The sequence below is a fragment of the Scyliorhinus canicula genome, chromosome 21 (assembly GCF_902713615.1).
Source record: "Scyliorhinus canicula chromosome 21, sScyCan1.1, whole genome shotgun sequence".
Lineage (NCBI taxonomy): Eukaryota > Metazoa > Chordata > Chondrichthyes > Carcharhiniformes > Scyliorhinidae > Scyliorhinus > Scyliorhinus canicula.
This window is the reverse complement of record NC_052166.1, coordinates 39666840-39686100: the sequence shown is the minus strand read 5'-3', so window position 1 is coordinate 39686100 and position 19261 is coordinate 39666840. Positions and strand designations below refer to the sequence as shown.

Below are 19261 nucleotides of genomic sequence, written 5' to 3'. Positions count from 1 at the left end.
AGTTGCTTTCAATAACCTTCGCTCAACAATTTGAATTATGTCCATATTAAAATTTTGATGAGTCATAATGGCTTAATAAGGTGTTTGAGGAAACTTAATTTTCAAACTACAAGTTGCTTTCAATCTCACAGTATCATTGCATCACCGAAGTGTGGTGTCGTGGACCGTATGTGTGCAAATGCATCAATCCTCTGGATCCATCTAAAGCAGTGATTCAATTTTAGCACCATTTACATGGAATGGTTTGCACAATATCCTGAGATACTTGACAGCAGATGAACATTTGGTATGAATGGAAATATTCAAAAACATGATTGAAGAAGTAAGTTTTGAAGAGTTTTATGAAGGTGAAAAGAGTGTGTGACAGAGAGAGACATTTAGGAGGAATGGAGCCGAATATAGATATGTGGTACCTGAAGGCTCCCAAAGCAGTGTGCAGCACCAGGAAGGGGCACACAATGGAGTAAATATGTCCTGTGACATCGGACTGTAGAAGATTTAGGATTCAGGGTACCAATGGAAGAGTTTGTAAAAAAAAAAGATTTATGTACTAGTTGGTTGTGAAGCAGTGGAAGTCAAACAGAACAGGGGCAATGAGTGTTTGGAATGTAATGCAAGCAGATGAGTGGGTGGTTAAACCCAAGAGCGTACTATCAAGGTAATGCAGAAATAATGACTTCTGGTGACAATGGCATGGATGAGGGTGTCAATGGTCATGTGGTACGAACACTGGCTAGATAAAGTGGAAGCAGGGTATCTTAGGGGCGTTACAGTGCCAGGGTCCGGGTTCGATCCCTGCTTGGGTCACTGTCTGCGCGGAGTCTGCATGTTCTCCCCATGTCTGAGTGGGTTTCCTCTGGGTGCTCCAGTTCCCTCCCACAAGTCCCGAAAGATGTGCTTGTTAGGTGAACTGGACATTCTGAATTCTCATTCTCTACCCGAACAGACACCAGAATGTGGTGGCTAGGGGATTTTCACAGTAACTTTATTGTTAATGTAAGCCTACTTGTTATTATTACTATAGAGCTAGTCTCAGTGAGGCATGTGAAGCTCTACTAAGGATTGAACTGGATAAGTTCAAACTGAGGCTTGGATTCAGTGTCGTAAATGCAAAGATTTTGTTAGGAGCAAAACAATATAGCTCCTGTCTTGCCCATTTTGAGCTGGGAAAAATTCTGGCTCTATAATGCCACACAGGCGGTCGGATAGCTCCAACTAACACAACTTTCCAATAGAATGGTAAGTGGCAGCAAAAGCCACTATAAAAAGGCATGCCCCAGAGGGAACTTTACATAGGAACGCCTGGTGGCTGAGCTTTTGTCCTGTGCTCTGCTCTCTTTATTAAGGTGGAGGGACAGAAGGTAAACAAGAATAAAAACTTAGTTCCTATAGACATTTATGCCAATCAATGCCTGCTGAAACTGTGGATACATAATGGTCAAGTAAAGCCAAAGATCATGTTCAATGGTGATGGCCACCCTAATTAACAAGTCAGCTAATGGCAGTTCAAACACTATGTGAGAGAAGGCGTTTAGGAAATGTCCCCATGAACTGCTGATATTGGTCAAAGTGTGCCACAGCTACCACTTTTCAGCGGTTGGGAAAACAAAAAAAAATTCAATTTAGATAAGGAATTAAAATTGTAATAATGAGATTATCTGCTCTAGTGTCCCTATTCATTCCTCTAATTTAACTCTAATCCACTTTTGTCCATTAAAATAACATAATAGTAAACTTGTTCCAACTGGTGGTTAGCAGCTGTAAAGATAATGGCCCACATAGGAAAGATGACTGCTGTTGCTGCTTTGGCATTTATTGGGGACGGTGAAGCAAATCTTGTAAGTTTGGATTCACTTTCCACATGAAACCAAAATCAACACCAGACATAAGGGGCGGGATTCTGTGATCCTGAGGCTAAGTGTTGACGCCATCGAAAACGCTATCCTGCTCCATCAAGAACAGCAATTCTGGCCCCTATAGCGGGCAGCATGGCACTGGAGTGGTTCACGCCGCACCAGCTGCTGATCCCGGCGCGAACCGGGCGCCGTGGGATCCGCGCTTACACAGTGGCACCATCAAGGCGCGCTTGCGTAGTGGCTTCCTTCAATGCACCGGCCCCGACGCAACATGGCGCAGGTCTACAGGGGCCGGCGCGGAGGAAAGGAGGCCGCCAGCCAGAGAGGCTGGCCCGCCGATTGGTGGGCCCCGATCGTGGGCCAGGCCACATCGGAGGCCCCCCTGGGGTCGGAACCCCTCTCTCCCACAGGCTGCCCCCTGACCCTTCCATGCCAAGTTCCCGTCGGCTGAGAGCAGGTGTGGACGGCGCTGGCGGGACTCGCGCCTTTACGAAGGCTGCTCGGCCCATCCCGGGCCGAGAATCGGTGGGCCGGCCACGTAGAGCGGCCCCCGACCGCCGCTGCGCCAGCGGCAATGGTGCCGATTCTCCGCTCCGTGGAGAATTGAGTGCTGGCGTCAGGGCGGCGTGTCGTGATTTGCGCCAGTCGCGGGGACTCTCTGTCCCGGCTCAGGGCAGAGAGAATCCCGCCCAAGAAATCAGCTGTAAGGAAAAATGATTTTTTTTTCCCACACAAATATTACATTGAAGCTTTATAAAACATCGTGAACTCTGCCACTTTTTCTGCAAAGAAGGTTCAACATCTGATCAATTAACTATGATTCCAAGTCAGATGACTCTAAATTAATATAGCTCAAAATAAAGTCCAAAAACACGCTTATCATAACTAACAATTCACTCAAGTTTTCTCTCTTTTGACAAGATTAAGAGAAACAATCTCAAAGAAAGGGTGCCTTGGGCGCTGAATTTATATTTAATGGCCAGATTTGCAAAGTCTTGATTCAGGAGGAAGTTTCTTTTTTGCTCATCAGAGAAAATAATGCATTATCTAACACAGATTCTTGCCAACTATAAACCTTCATAAGTGCACAAACATTCTCATTTTCTTCCATTTTACTATGTCATGTTACTATATCATATTGATCTCCGTATCAACTATTAAATTTGTCAAGAATCAAGCACCAGGTTTAAAATCACAATATCACCAACATGAACAATTTGGTAGAATTCCTCTTCTCCCACAATTGGGCAGCACTGTTGCTTCACAGCACCAGGGTCCCAGGTTCGATTCCCAGCTTGGGTCACTGTCTGTGCGGAGTCTGCACGTTCTCCCTGTGTCTGCATGTGTTTTCTCCCGGTACTCCGATTTCCTCCCATAAGTCCCGAAAGACGTGCTGTTGGGTCATTTGGACATTCTGAATTCTCCCTCTGTGTACCCAAACAGGCGCCGGAATGTGGCGACTAGGGGATTTTCACAGTAACATCATTGCAATGTTAATGTAAGCCTACTCGTGACAAAGATTTAAAAAAAAAATTCTTTCTGATCCATGTTCCTTTCACATCAGCCAATGGCACCCAAAATATTACAGGAAGAGAAGCCCACCTAAATGCTGCTGGAGAACCTCTGCCTCTGCTCAGTATTTTGTTATTAAACAACCTCTTGGTGATATTCCTACCTATTCTTGGCAGCCCATTACAGCCGGAGAAGGTAGAGAGGTGAAGATAGCCATTAGCTGTTGGTGCAATAACTTAAAATACAAAACAGCCTCCCCAGCAGGCAATATGACTGCTGTTAAATTCCAATAATAAAAAAGACTGCTTCATTTAGTTCCAGGTGTAGGCATTAAAAGTTCCCTTATGTATTACCCATTGCCTTCTAATATTGGGCACCTGCTCAATGCAGGAAAAATAAATACCAGGGTGACAATGGCCGGAATTTTTCAGTCGTTCCCGCTGTTGGGATCTTCCAGTTCCGCCACTGGGGGTTTCCAGCTGTGGGAGGTGCATAAAATAGGAGTAATGGCCAGCCACCTCTGCGAAACACACTCCAATAATAGAAAATGTGGTGCCGGATTCCCCGTTTCTGACGCCAATGGAGAATCCTGCCCGTGATCTTTTACATTATTTGTTCATTGTTGTTTCTTGGAAATGCACCAAACTGTGTTGTGCAGGTGCCTCTGGCGTCTACTGTCATTTATATGGCGATTAGCTAGTGTGCCACACAGAACGGGACAGGAATGGCAGCTCAACTTCCAGGTTACAGGGTTTTCAGACAAGTAAAAGAGAAGGATAAAAAGAAGGTTGGGTGGTCATTTTGGTAAACAAGCAATTATGCCTTTGAGAAAGGATGACATGTGTAGTACCCTCAATAACGACACAAGAGTGTGGAACGGTAAATGAAGGCTTTAATAAGCAGAGAACTAGCCAGTTACTGAGACGTGTGTTTACTGAGTGCCGCCTACAGGGCGTCACCTTATATACGGCTCTCTGGTGAGCGGAGCTGGAGACGGAGTCCCCCAGGGTTCCAAACCCGGTCTTAAAGGGGCATCACCTACATGGTGTTAAGGGTACAGTAACCATTCATCAATTCACCCCCTGTTTAAAAAAAAACGCAAAGTCCATCGGGGGTGACGTGGAATCACATGTCTATTCTTTTTGGCGGCCTGATCGTCCTCGTCGACCTTCTCTGCTTGGGCGGTGGTGCAGCGGACACGGACGTCATTGGTGGGGGTACATCCGGGAGCACGGTGGTCGGAGCTTTCGTCGGGGTAGGGGGTCAGGGGCGGAGGTGCCGGCGCTGGCGGGGAGTGTGGAGGGGGGTGGGAGAGAGGAGGGGGTGGGGTGGGCGGTGGGTGTCTACCGATGGGGTGGTGGTCCCAAGGGGCATCAGTGGGGGAACAAGCGGGTGCCAAGCCCCGTAGGGAAACCGCGAGGGGGGGCGTCAGTAGTGGGGGAACCAGCGGCTGCCAGACAAACAAGCGGTTGTGAGGGGTCTCATTCGTGGCCGTGCAGAGGAGCAACCTAATGGCATGGAGGGCATCGGGTATGACCTCCTGCCAGCGGGTGGTTGGGAAACTTCTCGACCGTAGGGCCAGTAGGACAGCCTTCCAAACTGTTGCGTTCTCCCTCTCCACCTGCCCGTTTCCCCGCAGGTTATAACTGGTCGTTCTGCTCGAGGCGATGCCCTTGCTGAGCAGATACCGACGCAGCTCATCGCTCATGAATGATGTAACCCGGTCGCTGTGGATATAGGCGGGAAAATCAAACAGAGTGAAGATGCTGTGCAGTGCCTTCATTACGGTGGCCGAGGTCATGTCGGGGCAGGGAACGGCGAATGGGAAGCGGGAGAACTCATCGATGATGGTTAGGAAGTAGATATTGCGGTTGGTGGATGGAAGGGGGCCTTTGAAGTCCACGCTTAGTCGCTCAAAGGGCCCCGAGGCCTTTATAAGGCGAGCCTTGTCTGGCCGGTGGATGTGCGGTTTGCACACCGCGCAGATCTGGCAAGCCCTGGTCATGGCCTTGACCTCCTTGGTGGAGTAAGGTAGGTTGCAGGATTTGATAAAGTGGGTGAGCCGGGTAACCCCCGGGTGACAGAGGTCATCGTGGATAGCCTGCAGGCAATCCTCCTGCGCGTTGGCGCACGTCCCGTAAGGCATCTGGGGGCTCGTTGAGCTCCCCAGGACGATACTTGATATCGTACGTGTAGGTGGAGAGTTCGATCCTCCACTTCAAGATATCATTTTTAATTTTGCCCCGTTGTGCGTTATCAAACATGAAGGCTACCGACCGTTGGTCGGTAACGAGGATGAACCTCCTACCGGCTAGGTAGTGCCTCCAGTGCCGCACAGCCTCCACAATGGCTGTGCCTCCTTTTCGACTGTGGAGAGCCGAATCTTGGAGGCGGTGAGGGTCCGGGAGAATAATGCTACTGGCCTGCCTGCCTGGTTGAGGGTAGCAGCCAGGGCGATGTCTGATGCATCGCTCAATAGCGGCCTTGATGATGTCGGCCTTGATGCGACTGAAGCCGACCGGGTCTCAGCCTTCAGGGGAAATGTCGTGGTCTTTATGAGTGGGCGGGCTTTGTCCGCATATCTTGGGACCCACTGGGCGTAATAGGAGAAAAGCTCCAAGCACCGTTTGAGTGCCTTGAGGCTACGGGGAAGTTCCTTAAGGGGGCGCATGCAGTCAGGGTTGGGACCTAGGACACCGTTTTCCACGAGGTAGCCGAGGATGGCTAGTCGGGTTGTGTCGAAAACGCATTTTCCCTTGTTGTCAGTCAGGTTGAGGGCCCGGGCTGTCTGGAGGAACTTTTGAAGGTTCGCGTCATGGTCCTGCTGATCATGGCCGCAGATGGTGTCCAAGTATGGATAAGTAGCCCAGAGGCCGTACTGGTCCACCAGTTGGTCCATCGCCCTCTGGAAGATGGAGACCCCATTTGTGACACCGAAGGGGACCCTGAGGAAGTGGAAGAGCCGGCCGGCTGCTTCGAAAGCAGTATAGGGGCGGTCTTTTTTGGTCGGATAGGGAGCTGGTGGTAGGCGGATTTGAGGTAGACAGTGGAGAATACATGATATTGAGCGAACCGATTGACCATCTCTGCTATGCGGGGAAGGGGGTACGCATCGAGTTGCGTAAAGCGGTTTACGGTCTGGCTGTAGTCCACGACCATCCATTTCTTTTCCCCATACCGTACTACCACCACTTGTGATCTCCAGGGGCTGTTGCTAGCCTCGATGACCCCCTCTTCCAGGAAACGCTGGACCTCTGACTTGATAAAAGTCATATCTTGGGCACAGTACTGCCGGCTCCTGGTGGCGACAGGCTTACAGTCGGGGGTAAGGTTCGCGAATAGTGAGGGGGGTTCACCTTTCAGTGTTGCAAGGCTGCATACCGTGACGGGGGGCAAGGGTCCGCCAAACTTCAGGGTCAGGCTTCAGTGGAAATCCAGACTGAGCAGCAGGGGGGCGCAGAGGTGAGGGAGGATATAGAGCTCAAAACGAGCGTATTCGGCGCCCTGGATCGCGAGATCCGCAATAAAATACCCCTTGATTTGGACCGAGAGGGACTCGGAGGCGAGGGCTATAGTTTGGGAGGCGAGATAGGTGCGCAAGGAGTAGCGCCTTACCGTTTCTGCGTGGATAAAGCTCTCCACCCCCATGACTCGCACGAGGCCGATGACGCGTCAGAAAGGGGCATGTCCGGCCGCGTTGTGGGGCCTGCGGGCCTGTGAGCTCGATTTTCGGGTCTGGTGATCTTTTTGTTTCTGGGCCTTGAGCCTGGCCAGGCAGACCCTCGCGAAATGTCCCTTCTTTCCGCAGTCGCTGCAGAAGGCGGAGCGGGCTGGGCAGCATTGATGTGGATGCCGGCCCTGCCCACAGAAATGGCACGGTGTGACCCCGGTCTGGGCGGGGCATGGCCGAGTCTGGGGAAGTCCGAAGGGGGCTCGCAGGGTCCGCGGGGTACGTGCCTAGGTTGGCGGGCCACTTCCAGTGAGGTGGCGAGCGTTACCGCCTGAAGGTCTTTAGCTCCATTTTCGAGGAGTCGCTGCCTGATATAGGTCGAACGGATGCCGGACACGAACGCGTCTCGGATGTGCAGGTTCATGTGGACTTCCCCCGTCACGTCCTGCTGGTTGCAGTTCCTGGTGAACGCGGTGAGATTTTCCACGTACTCATCTAGCGTTTCTCCGAGTGCTGCCGGCAGGTAGATAGCAGGTGCCGTGCATGTACCTCATTTATGGGTTTGATGAAACGCTTTTGCAGGACCTCGATCGCCTCGTCGTAAGTGATCGCCTTCTCAATCATGGCGGAGATTCTATGGCTCACCTGGGGGTGGGGTAGGCGCAGCTCGCAAGGCCCTAGGACGGGAGTTTCCGAGGATTCCAGGTAGGCCTTGAAGCAGCGGAGCCAGTACTTAAAAATTTATTTGGCCTCTGGTGTCCGCGCTTCCAGGTTGGGCTTTTCTGGCTTGAGACTGGCGTCCATCCTAACGTAATCTGTTTATTAAATTCTAGTACCCACAATAACGACACGAGAGTGTGGAATGGTAAATGAAGGCTTTAATAAGCAGAGAACTAGCCAGTTGTCGAGACGTGTGCTTACTGAGTGCCGCCGACCGGGCGTCACCTTATATATGGCTCCCTAGTGGACGGAGCCGGAGGCGGAGTCCCCCAGGGTTCCAAACCCGGTCTTAAAGGGACATCACCTACATGGTGTTAAGGGTACAGTAACCATTCATCACAATATGTCAGAAGGATCATCAACTGAGGCCACAAGGTTTGAACGAAGGAACAAAAAGGAGTCACAATGCTGGGAGTGTACCCAAATAGTCAGAGGGTGTTTGAAGAGCAAATATGTAGACAAATCTCTGGGAAGTGCAAAACAATAGGGCAGTAACTGTAGAGGATTTTCACTACCCCAATATTAATTGGACTAAGTTTAGTGCAAAAGGAAAGGAGAGAACAGAATTCTTAAAAGTGCATTCAGGAGAACATTTCTTGGACAGTATGTAGCAAGTACAACAAGAGGGGGTTCTGGATTTAATTTCAGGTAATGACTCTGCAGGTCGAAGGAATGGCAGTATTTTGGTGGTAGTGATCATAATTCAGTATTTTAAAACAGAATTAGGGCAGCACGGTGGCATTGTGGATAGCACAAACGCTTCACAGCTCCAGGGTCCCAGGTTCGATTCCGGCTTGGGTCACTGTCTGTGTGGAGTCTGCACATCCTCCCCGTGTGCGCGTGGGTTTCCTCCGGGTGCTCCGGTTTCCTCCCACAGTCCAAAGATGTGCAGGTTAGGTGGATTGGCCATGATAAATTGCCCTTAGTGTCCAAAATTGCCCTTAGTATTGAGTGGGGTTACTGGGTTATGGGGATAGGGTGGAAGTGTTAACCTTGGGTAGGGTGCTCTTTCCAGGAGCCGGCACAGACTCGATGGGCCGAATGGCCTCCTTCTGTACTGTAAATTCTATGAAATTATGGAGAAGGACAATTATAGAACAAGAGTTAAACATTTTTGGAATAAGGCTAATTTTGCTAAACTGATAAAATATTGAGCAAAAGTGGACTGGAAACAACTACTTGAAAGTAAATCAGTATCAAACAAGTGGGATGTATTCAAAGGGGAGATTCAACAGGTTTAGAGTAAACACGCTCCCACAAAGAAAAAGGGTGGAGTGGCCAAATATAGAACACCCTGGATGTCAAGGAGCTCACGGGGTAAGATAAGGCAGAAGAGGACACCAAGACCAGAATACTACAGAGCCAAAAGAAATATGGAGATTGGAGGGGTGAAATCAAAAAGAAAATTGGGAAGCCAAAGGGGGTGGAATTCTCCGCAACGGCCGACGCCGTCGTGAAACCCGGAGTGTTTCACGACGGTGTCGGAGGCCGCTCCTCGCCCCTATTCACCTCCGGGGGGCTAGGAGCGGCGTTTCGTCAAACTCGGCCGCCGGGCCTTGACGCTGGCGTCAAGGCGGCGCGCCGAGAATGACGCAGCCGGCGGCGCTTAATGACATCAGCCGCGCATACGCAGATTGGCCACTCCAACCTGCGAATGCGCGGTTGCCGTCTTCCCTTCCGCTGCCCCGCAAGATGTGGCGGCTAGATCTTGCGGGGCGGCGGAGGGGAATGAGTGCGTCTCTTGGAGACGCCGGCCCGACGATCGGTGGGCACCGATCGCGGGCCAGTCCCCACCCGAGCACGGCCGTGGTGCTCAATCCCCTCTCCGCCCCCCACAGGCCCTGAACTCACCTGTCGCGCACTGTTCACGCCGGCAGCGACCAGGTGTGGTTGCCGCCGGCGTGAACAGGTCGGGAACGGCAGGCCGCTCGGCCCATCCAGGCCGGAGAATCGCGGGTCGCCGTGAAAAACGGTGACCCGCGATTCTCCGAGCGGCATGGGAGGGTGGGAGAATCACGGGGGGTGCCAGAGCGGCCCTCCCGCGATTCTCCCACCCGGCCTGGGGAGCGGAGAATCACGCCCAGGGTCTTTGACTCTTTGATCATTGGATTCGAAACGTTAGCTCTTTTCTCTCCCTATAGATGCTGCCAGACCTACTGAGATTTTCCAGCATTTTCTCTTTCGTTTCAGATTCCAGCATCCGCAGTAATTTGCTTTTACTGAGGCAGAAGTTATGGGTATGGTACTTTACAAGTATTTTGAGTCTGTCTTCACAAATGAGGAAGATGGTGCAGAGTCTAGTTAAGAATATGTACAGCAGGCTGGTTAAAAAATACCAGAGAGGAAATAGCAGGTCTGGCTATCATTTTCCATTCCTCACTGGATATACCTGTGGTGCCAGAGGAGTGAAGGTCTGCTAATGTTGTACCTTTGTTTAAAATTGGAGGAAGGGATAGATTGAATAATTATAGGCCAGTCAGTCTAACCTCATTAGTGGGAACATTACTACAATCAAGTCTGAGAGACAGGATAAACTGTCACTTAGAAAGGCACTGATTAATCAATAATAGTCAGCATGGATTTGTTACGGGAAGGCTATGTCTGACTAATTTATTGAATATTTTGAGGAAGTAACAAGGAGGATTGAAGAAGGTAGTGCAGTTGAGATGGATTTTAGCAAGGATTTTGACAAGGTCCCACATGACAGGCTGGCTAAAAAAATAAAAGCCCATGAGATCTAGCAAGCTGGATACAAAATTGGATCATTTTTGAACAAACCAGTTATTTTACGCATGACTTACGGTGGTAAGTCATGGTTCATGAGGCTTTTGATGTTGTTTTGCTTCCAGAATGAAGTGAAAACAGACGTGTTCTAACTTCATACTAAATTACTTACCTTATCCAATGAAAGCAGCGACTTGACTCCAAAGCTCATACATCCAAGTAGCTCACTGCATCTGTAAATAAAGTTATGGGAATTCCATCAGTGATATGAATTATTAGTGAAACATTAACTGTAAATATTTTAAGGAAACAAAGCAATTTTCACCCTTTTAAGCTTTGTTTACATATTCACAGTTATTCTTTTCCTCACTTTAATTCAGCAGGTGATTAAGTGAGGGGATGGGGTGGCGCCATGGCAGATGGTAGAATTTGAATTCAATTAAAAAATCTGGACTTAAAAATCTAATGATGACCATGAAACCATTGCCGATTATCGTAAAAACCCATCTGGTTGATTAATGTCCTTTAGGGAAGAAAATCTACCGCCCTTCCCGGGTCTGGTCTACATGCGAGGCCTACAGGTGACTTCAGGCCCACAATAATATGGATGTCATACGGGGTGGAAATGCTAGTCTTCCCTATGCTCCTTGCAGAATACGAGCTCCACCGAGAGGGGCAGGTTATCTCAATTACCCAGTGTATATAAGGTTAGCCAGTAAGGCACCAACCAGAAAGGAACCCAGCAGGGGTCTACCGGGAAGTGCATATATATCGTTTGTAAATAAAACTTTGTTCTTATTTTTACTCGGTCTGGATTCCCCGTGTCCTTATTAAAATGGATAACTTTTAAATTTCCTCTGAAGTGGTCCAGCAAGCCACTGAATTGAATCAAACCACTAAAACAATGGGCTGGATTGTTCCGCCTCGCCTGCCGCAAGATTGCCACAGGCGGGCCGCAGACCATGTAAAGGTCCATCGACCTCAGGCGGGATTTTCCGGTCGCCGGGAGGGCGCGGCCAGAGAATCCCACCCCATGTTTCAAAGCGATGAGACCAGAAACCAGGCATCAACTCACATGGATACGTGGGTTTGAGTATGGTGATCATGGCTCGGCACAACATTGAGGGCCGAAGGGCCTGTTCTGTGCTGTACTGTTCTATGTTCTATCTGTCGATCCTGCAAAGTCCTCCAATCCGGCCAATTACTACCTCATCAGTCGACTCGTGATCTTCACTTAGTGATGGAAGAGGTCATCAACAGTGCTATCAAGCAGTAATTGCTTTGCAGTAACTTGCTCATGGATGCTAAGTTTGTGTTACACCAGGGCTACTCATCGCTGTAGCCACCGAAGTTGGCCATTCCCTGAATCCAAATGGAGGAACGCAGAGCATACAGGATAAAATGGGCAATGTTTGCAGCCCCAGCAGGCTGCCCCTAGCAGGTGCGGATTCTGTCTGCTAAGAAAGCAGACAGCACCGAAACGAACGTTCTGCATACTAATGAGGCAATCACCGGAGTAATTAGCATGTTAATGGAACGATTCCAGAGACAATGGACACAATTGGGGAAGCAACTGCAACATTGTATAGGACACCAGACACCCCGGCACCAGCGGGGTTCGAAAACAAAGAGCCTGAAGGCCCGCCCAGTAGCTAAGGAACTGCCTCAGTATTGGGGGGATTCAAACATATCGATTGGGAAGAGACCCAATTGATTCCAAGCAGGTAAGGGAGTCCGCCCAAAGGGACGCGGATCCCCTGGGACCTATAAAAGACAGGTCCCACACATGGTTCAGTCTTCTGATCCAGCCCTCCTCCTTCTCCTCCAGCCATCCTCTCTCTTTGAATAGCACTCCTCCGTGGACCAGCCACTCGACCAGATTTTGCCAAGAAGACCTTGAACGAGAGAGAGGAGAGGGTTCGGACAGCAGCCGCCAGCAAGTAAGTGCCTCACAACGATCGCCACCAGAGATAGACACTCCTGACCCCTTTTTAACCTGTACCAACCTGAAGTCTGCAAACCAGAGCAGAGCAAGAGGCCTTGTTCCCTGACCCGGCAGTTCCTTCGAGATAAGTATTAGTTTATTTAGCGGTAGGAATAAGTTTAATCCTTTTAGCGTGTGCATGGGTAGTTATTATAATTGTATTATAATAAACTCAGTTGTTTGGACTTACTAATTGGTGTATGGTTTTATTGCTTTGAACTTCACCTTGACCTTGTGGCGGTGTCTTAACGATACCTGGCGACTCCAGAGCTAAGTAAAGAAACAGAGCCAAATTGAGTGTTACGCACACTCACCCAGAACGACCAACATCGCCTAACCTCATTGCTGCCTTGGTTCAAACATGGGCTAAAGAACTGAACTCCAGAAGTGAGGTTAGAGTGATTGCCCTTGACATCAAAGCCACATTTGACTGAGTGTGGCATTAAGGAGCCCTAGCAAAACTGGAGTCAATGGGCTGGATTCTTCCGCCCCGTCCGCCACAAGAATGCCACGGGCAATACGCTGACAATGGAGAAGTCCATTGACCTCAGGTGGGATTCTCTGGTCGCCGGGCGGACACGACCAGAGAATCCCTCCCTATCTACTCATTGGAGTCACACCTCGCACAAAAGGACTATGACCATCTCCATTAAAAGAGAGTCTAACCATCACCCCTTCATATTCAATGGTATTACTATCACTGAATTCCCACAGTCAACATCTTGGAAGTTACCACTGACCAGAAACATAATTGGACTAGCCATATATACTATGACTACAAGAGCAGGTCAAAGGTTGGGAATTCTGAGGCAAATAACTTACGTCATGAGTCCTTAAAGCCTGTCCATAATCCACAAGGCACAAGTAAGGAGTGTGATGGAATACTCCCCCCACTGCCAGATGAATGTACCTCCAGCATTTCTCAAGAAACTTGACCCAATCCAGGACAAAGCAGCCCATTTGTGTTGCACCCATCCACAAAGATTTGCTCCCTCCAGCAGCAACACACAGTAGCAGCAGTGTGTACTACATACAAGATGCATTGCAGGAACTCACCAAGGTTCCTTAGACAGCACATTCCAAACCCATGACCACTACCATCTGGAAGGACAAGGGAAGCAGATATACGGGAATACCACCACAACCTGGAGGTTCCCCTCCATGTCGCTCACCATCCCGACTTGGGAATATATCGGCGTTCCTTCAGGGTCGCTGGGTCAAAATTCTGGAAGTCCCTCCCTAACTGTACTGTGGGTCTACCTACACCACATGGACAACAGCGATTCAATAAGACAGCTAACCACAGCCTTCTCAAGGATAATTAAGGAGGGCAATAAATGCTGGCCTAGCCAGTGAAGCCCACATATCTTGAATGAATAAAAATAAAATCTACTTTCATGAAATTTTGTAAATTATAACAGAACAGCATTCTGATCTGCCAACAGTAAGTAGATTAACTCTGGTAAGTTTCTGTGGTTAACCTAACTAACATAATCGTAACAGGGATTCTGACATTAGGAAAACAGTTACTTTTAATTTGTCATTTGGTGGGCTAGACTTAACATAATATTGATTTCCATGTGCAAAAATATGTTTGTTTACTTAAAGAATACCTTTATGCTCTGATAGTCAGCTGAAATAAGTCCTCAGGCTAAAGGCTGAAAGTGTATAAATCTTTCCAAATGAAGTCAGCTAGAAAAGATAGACACTGCTTTGCATAGTGGACAGTTCCACAAAGAACAGCAATAACTTGAAGAACTGAGGGCACAGTTGCTAAGTTTTCAGATGATACAAAGATATGCAGAAGTAGTATTGAGGGAGCAAGGGGGCTGCAGAAGGACTTGACAGGCTAGGAGAGTTGGCAAAGATGTGACAGATGGAAATCAATGTGGAAAGGTATGAGGTTATGCACTTCGGTAGGAAGACTGGAGTCATAGGCTATTTTCTAAATGGGAAACGGCTTAGGAAATCGTAAGCACAAAGGGACTTAGGAGTTCAAGATTCTCTTACGGTTAACGTGCAGATTCAGTTGGCGGTTAGGAAGGCAAATGCAATGTCGCGTTCATGTCGAGAAGGCTAGAATAGAACAAGAACATAGAACATAGACTATACAGTGCAGAAGGAGGCCATTCGGCCCATAGAGTCTGCACCGACCCACTTAAGCCCTCACTTCCACCCTATCCCCGTAACCCAATAACCCCTCCTAATATTTTTGGACATTAAGGGCAATTTAACATGGCTAATCCACCTAACCTGCACGTCTTTGGACTGTGAGAAGAAACCGGAGCACCCGGAGGAAACCCACGCAGACACGGAGAGAACGTGCAGACTCTGCACAGACAGTGACCCAGCGGGGAATCGAACCTGGGACCCGGGCGCTGTGAAGCCACAGTGCTAGCCACTTGTGCTACCATGCTGCCCAAAAGCAAGAGCAGGGATGTACTTCTAAGGCTATATGAGGCTCAGGTCAGACCTCATTTAGAGTAATGTGAGTAGTTTTAGGCTCCATATCTAAGGAAGGATGTACTGGCCTTGGAAAGGGTCCAGAGGAGGTTCACCAGAATGATCCCTGGAATGAAGAGCTTGTCATCTGAGGAGTGGTTGAGGACTCTGGGTCTGTACTTGTTGGACCTCAGAAGGATGAGGGGGGCATCTCATCTCATCTGATACTGAGAGGCCTCAGCCTCAGACTGAAGGGACGATCCTTTAAAACTGAGGTAAGAAGGAATTTCTTCAGCCAGAGGGTGGTGAATCTGTGGAACTCATTGCACCAGAAGACTGTGGAGTCCAAATGATTGGGTGTCTTTCAGACAGAGATAGATATGTTCCTGATTAATAAGGGGGTCAGTGGTTATGGGGAGAAGGCAGGAGAATGGGGATGAGAAACATATTAGCCATGATTGAATGGCAGAGAAGACTCGATGGTTGAATGATCTAATTCTGATCCTATGTCTTATGATCTAACTACAGATGCCCATAGTTGTCAGTGCTAACTTGACCACTTCTCGTTGGAGGGTAGGAATTGCACTTCACAATCTTTCCACATTTCTACAGAGCAGTAATAAACTGTATTCCACCCATGGCAGCTTAATGCTGATTTATCGAAATAGATAACCTACAGGAAGATTGGGAAAGCAATTGTAATGGACAATTCCATAGTTAGGTGAACAGACAGATATTTCTATGACCGCGGATGTAAATCAGGATAAAATGTTGACACCCTGCTGCCAGGGTCAAGGACGTCACTGAGTGACTGCACAGAGAAGAAAGTGTGAACAGTCAGAAGTTGTACCAATAGCATAATTAAAAAGAGATGAGGTGCTGAAGGCAGATTTTGTAGAACCAGGAAGGAGACTAGCAAACATGACCCCAACCATCGTAATCTCCAGATTAGTCAAGGTGCCTTGTACTTGAGTGCAGAGATAGGAAGAGCAGACTAATGTGTGGTCGGAGAGTTGATAACTGGAACAATATGTCCTCAAGTTTTGTATTTTGAATGGAAATCCCAGTCTTTCTGGTACCCAGCAGATTGAATGGATTCGGTTTGATTGGCTGGCTGGTGGTCAATGAGTTGGCCAGGAGCAATGTTCTACCTGGCAAGAGAGAACGATTGGTTCCTGCCAGGTGGGGTTTTTGAGAAGGAACCCAGCAGAAGACATGAGGGGCTGTATTCTCCGATTCTGGGGCTATGTCCCCAAGCCGGAGTGGGAACGGTGTTGTTTTACGCCAGTAAGACTGGCGCACAACGGCCACCGATTCCCCGTTTTTCTGGGAGCTAGCATGCCAGCAGCGTAGAGCACCCGGCTCTAGTTGCCGATATGCCCCGAAGAATTGCCGGGTCCATGATTGTGCATGCGCACGGCGGCGGACTGCAGCACCCACGCCATGCAAGATAGCGGCCGCTGCTTGTGGACCCGGCCCATAAAATAGTCCCCCCATTGGCCGGCTCACCCACCCCGGACCACCCCCCACAGTGCCCCCAGTCCGAATAATGTCCCCCACTGCCCGCGTATCGGCCCTCTCCCGACTATGGCGGCGCTGGACTGAGTCCACAGCCACCACGCTGAGTTCCTGGCGGGTGAGATCAAGAGAGACCCAAGTCATCAGGAACACGGCCGGTCGGGGGCGGAGCATTGGCGGACGGGCCTTAGGCAATGTCCTGAGGCCGTCGATACGTGGCTGCCGTTATGGAGGGGGCGGAGCATCGCGAAAGAGGCGGCACCCTCTATTTTGTTAGAAATTTGGATTCTCCGGCCGGTCATCGAACGCGATTTCGGCTTTGGCTACTAGAGAATCCAGATCGAGTCCTTTGAAGTAAGAAGCTATATTTTCTTCCTCTTTCTCTCTCTCTAGGCTGCTGGCTGCCTGCTGTCTCTGCGAGTCTACAGTGAAGACCATTACAAACTAAAGGAAAATATAACATCCAACTGGGGGCCAAAACTGGAGAAAGGAACTGACTGGAAAATATCCATCTGAATATTTTTTGTTTTTTATCATTATATTCCTTCCTCTCCACCACTCTTTACCTGTGTGTTGGCTGTGTATACGTGTGTGTGTATATATATATATATATATATATATATATGTATGAGAGTGAGGCGAGATAGAAAAGGTGGGGCTTGGGAATTAGATAGAAGTTAGCCGAGATTGTCAAGGGTATAGAGGGCATGCAATCGGGTAAAGCCCCAGGGCCGGACGGTTACCAGGTAGAATTCTATAAGAAATTTTCGGAAATATTGAGCTTATTCCTGATGAGGGCCTTCAATGAGGCTAGAGAGAAAGGAACCCTCCCCCAACAATGTCACAGGCCTTGATCTCACTCATTCTTAAACGAAGGAAGGACATACAGGCCGATTTTGCTTTTAAACGTGGATGCTAAATTGCTAGCTCAGATTCTGGCCACAAGAATTGAGGATTGCGTCCCAGGGGTGATAGAGGAATACCAGACTGGGTTTGTTAAAGGCAGGCAACTCAATACCAATGTCCGGAGACTTTTGAATATTATTATGATGCCCTCAGAGGGAGGGGAGGCGGAGGTGGTAACAGCGATGGACGCAGAAAAAGCATCTGACCGGGTGTAGTGGGAATATCTGTGGGAAACGCTAGGGAGGTTCGGGTTTGGTGAGGGCTTTGTTGGCTGGGTGAAATTGCTGTACCTGGCGCCTGTGGCAAGTGTATGTACAAACCGGCTGAGGTCAGGGTACTTCGGCTTCACCGGGGAACGAGGCAGGGGTGTCCCCTCTCCCCGTTACTATTTGCCCCAGCTATAGAACCGCTAACTATGGCGTTGAGAGTCTCGAGGAACTGGCGGGGACTGGTTCAGGGGGGGTGGGGGGGGCGAGTTGTTTGTGATCCAGGCCAAGGGGCAGGAGGAGAGACTGAAAGAGCTGCCGCTCAGGATGGTAGAGAAACGTTTTCGTTACCTAGGTATACAGGTGGCCAGGAAATGGGATGCCCAGCACAGGCTCAACCTGACCCGCTTGGTGGAGCAAATGGAAGGGGACTTTAAAAGGTGGGACATGCTCCCGCTGTCACTGGCAGGGAGGGTACAGATCATGAAAATGACTGCCCTCCCCAGATTTTTGTTTGTATCTCAGTGCCTTCCCACCTTCATCCCCAAGGCCTTATTTAAGTGGGTGAGGAGGATCATTACGGGCTTTGTGTGGGCGAATAGATCGAAGGAGATCGCTGTTGGAGCGCAGTTCGGGGGGGGAGGGTAACTTTCGCAACTATTACTGGGTGGCCAATATAGCTATGATTAGGAAGTGGCCAATAGGGGTGTGTGGTGGGGGGGTGGGAGCAGCTGGAGGCGGCGTCATGTAAAGGTACTAGTCTGGGAGCTTTAATAACGGCTCCTTTGCCGTTCTTGCCAACCCGTTACTCAGCAGGTCTGGTGATGGTGGCGGCACTGCGGATCTGGGGACAGTGGAGGAGGCACAAGGAGTTGGAGGGAGCGTCAGTCTGGACCCCGATACGTAACAACCACAGGTTTGTCCCGGATAGGATGGCTGGTGGGTTCCAGAGCTGGCAGAGAGCAGGCATCAGGATGGGAGATCTGTTCATAGACGGAAGCTTTCCCAGTTTGAAGGTGCTAGAGGGCAAATTTAATCTGCCGCCATGAAACGCCTTAAATATCTGCAAGTACGGGCTTTCCTGAAAAAACAGGTAGTGGCCTTTCTGACGCTGCCGCCACTGAGGATACAGGACAGGGTGGTCTCCGGCACCTGGGTGGGGGAGGGGAAAGTGTCGGATATCTACCAGGAACTACAGGAGGTGGAGGAGCTCAAGGGCAAGTGGGAGGAGGAGCTAGGTGAGGAGTTGGAAGCGGGTCAGTGGGTAGGGTCCTGGGCAGGGTTAATTCCTCATCATTTGCCAGGCTCAGTCTAATTCAATTTAAGGTGGTCCACCGGGCACACATGGCGGCAGCGAGAATGAGCAAGATTTTGGGGTAGAAGACAATTGTATGAGGTGTAAGGGCAGCCCTGCAAACCATGTCCACATGTTTTGGGCATGCCCGGAGCTTAGAGAGTTCTGGCAAGGGTTCGCGAGGGCAATGTCCAAGGTGCTTAACACACGGATGGTGCCAGAGATAGCGATCTTTGGAGTGTCAGAAGACCCGGGAGTTCAGGGGGCGAAAGAGGCCGACGTCTTGGCCTTTGCCTCCCTAGTAGCCCGGAGACGGATTTTATTGATGTGGAGGGACTCGAAGCCCCTAGTGTAGAGACTTGGGTCAACGACATGGCTGGGTTTCTCAGCCTCGAGAAAATAAATTTGCCTTAAGAGGGTCTACGCTAG

The 19261-nt window shown here is 49.5% G+C and overlaps 1 protein-coding gene across 2 annotated transcripts in view; it reads right to left on the bottom strand.

Moving 5' to 3' along the window:
* The window catches only part of rgs3a (regulator of G protein signaling 3a), a 325379-nt gene that overhangs the window by 195236 nt on the left and 110882 nt on the right, over nt 1-19261 (bottom strand). For both annotated transcript variants that reach the window (XM_038781674.1, XM_038781675.1), the window contains one exon: nt 10655-10715. In XM_038781674.1, the coding sequence (XP_038637602.1) occupies nt 10655-10715 (61 nt within the window). The remainder of the gene's footprint in view (nt 1-10654; nt 10716-19261) is intronic.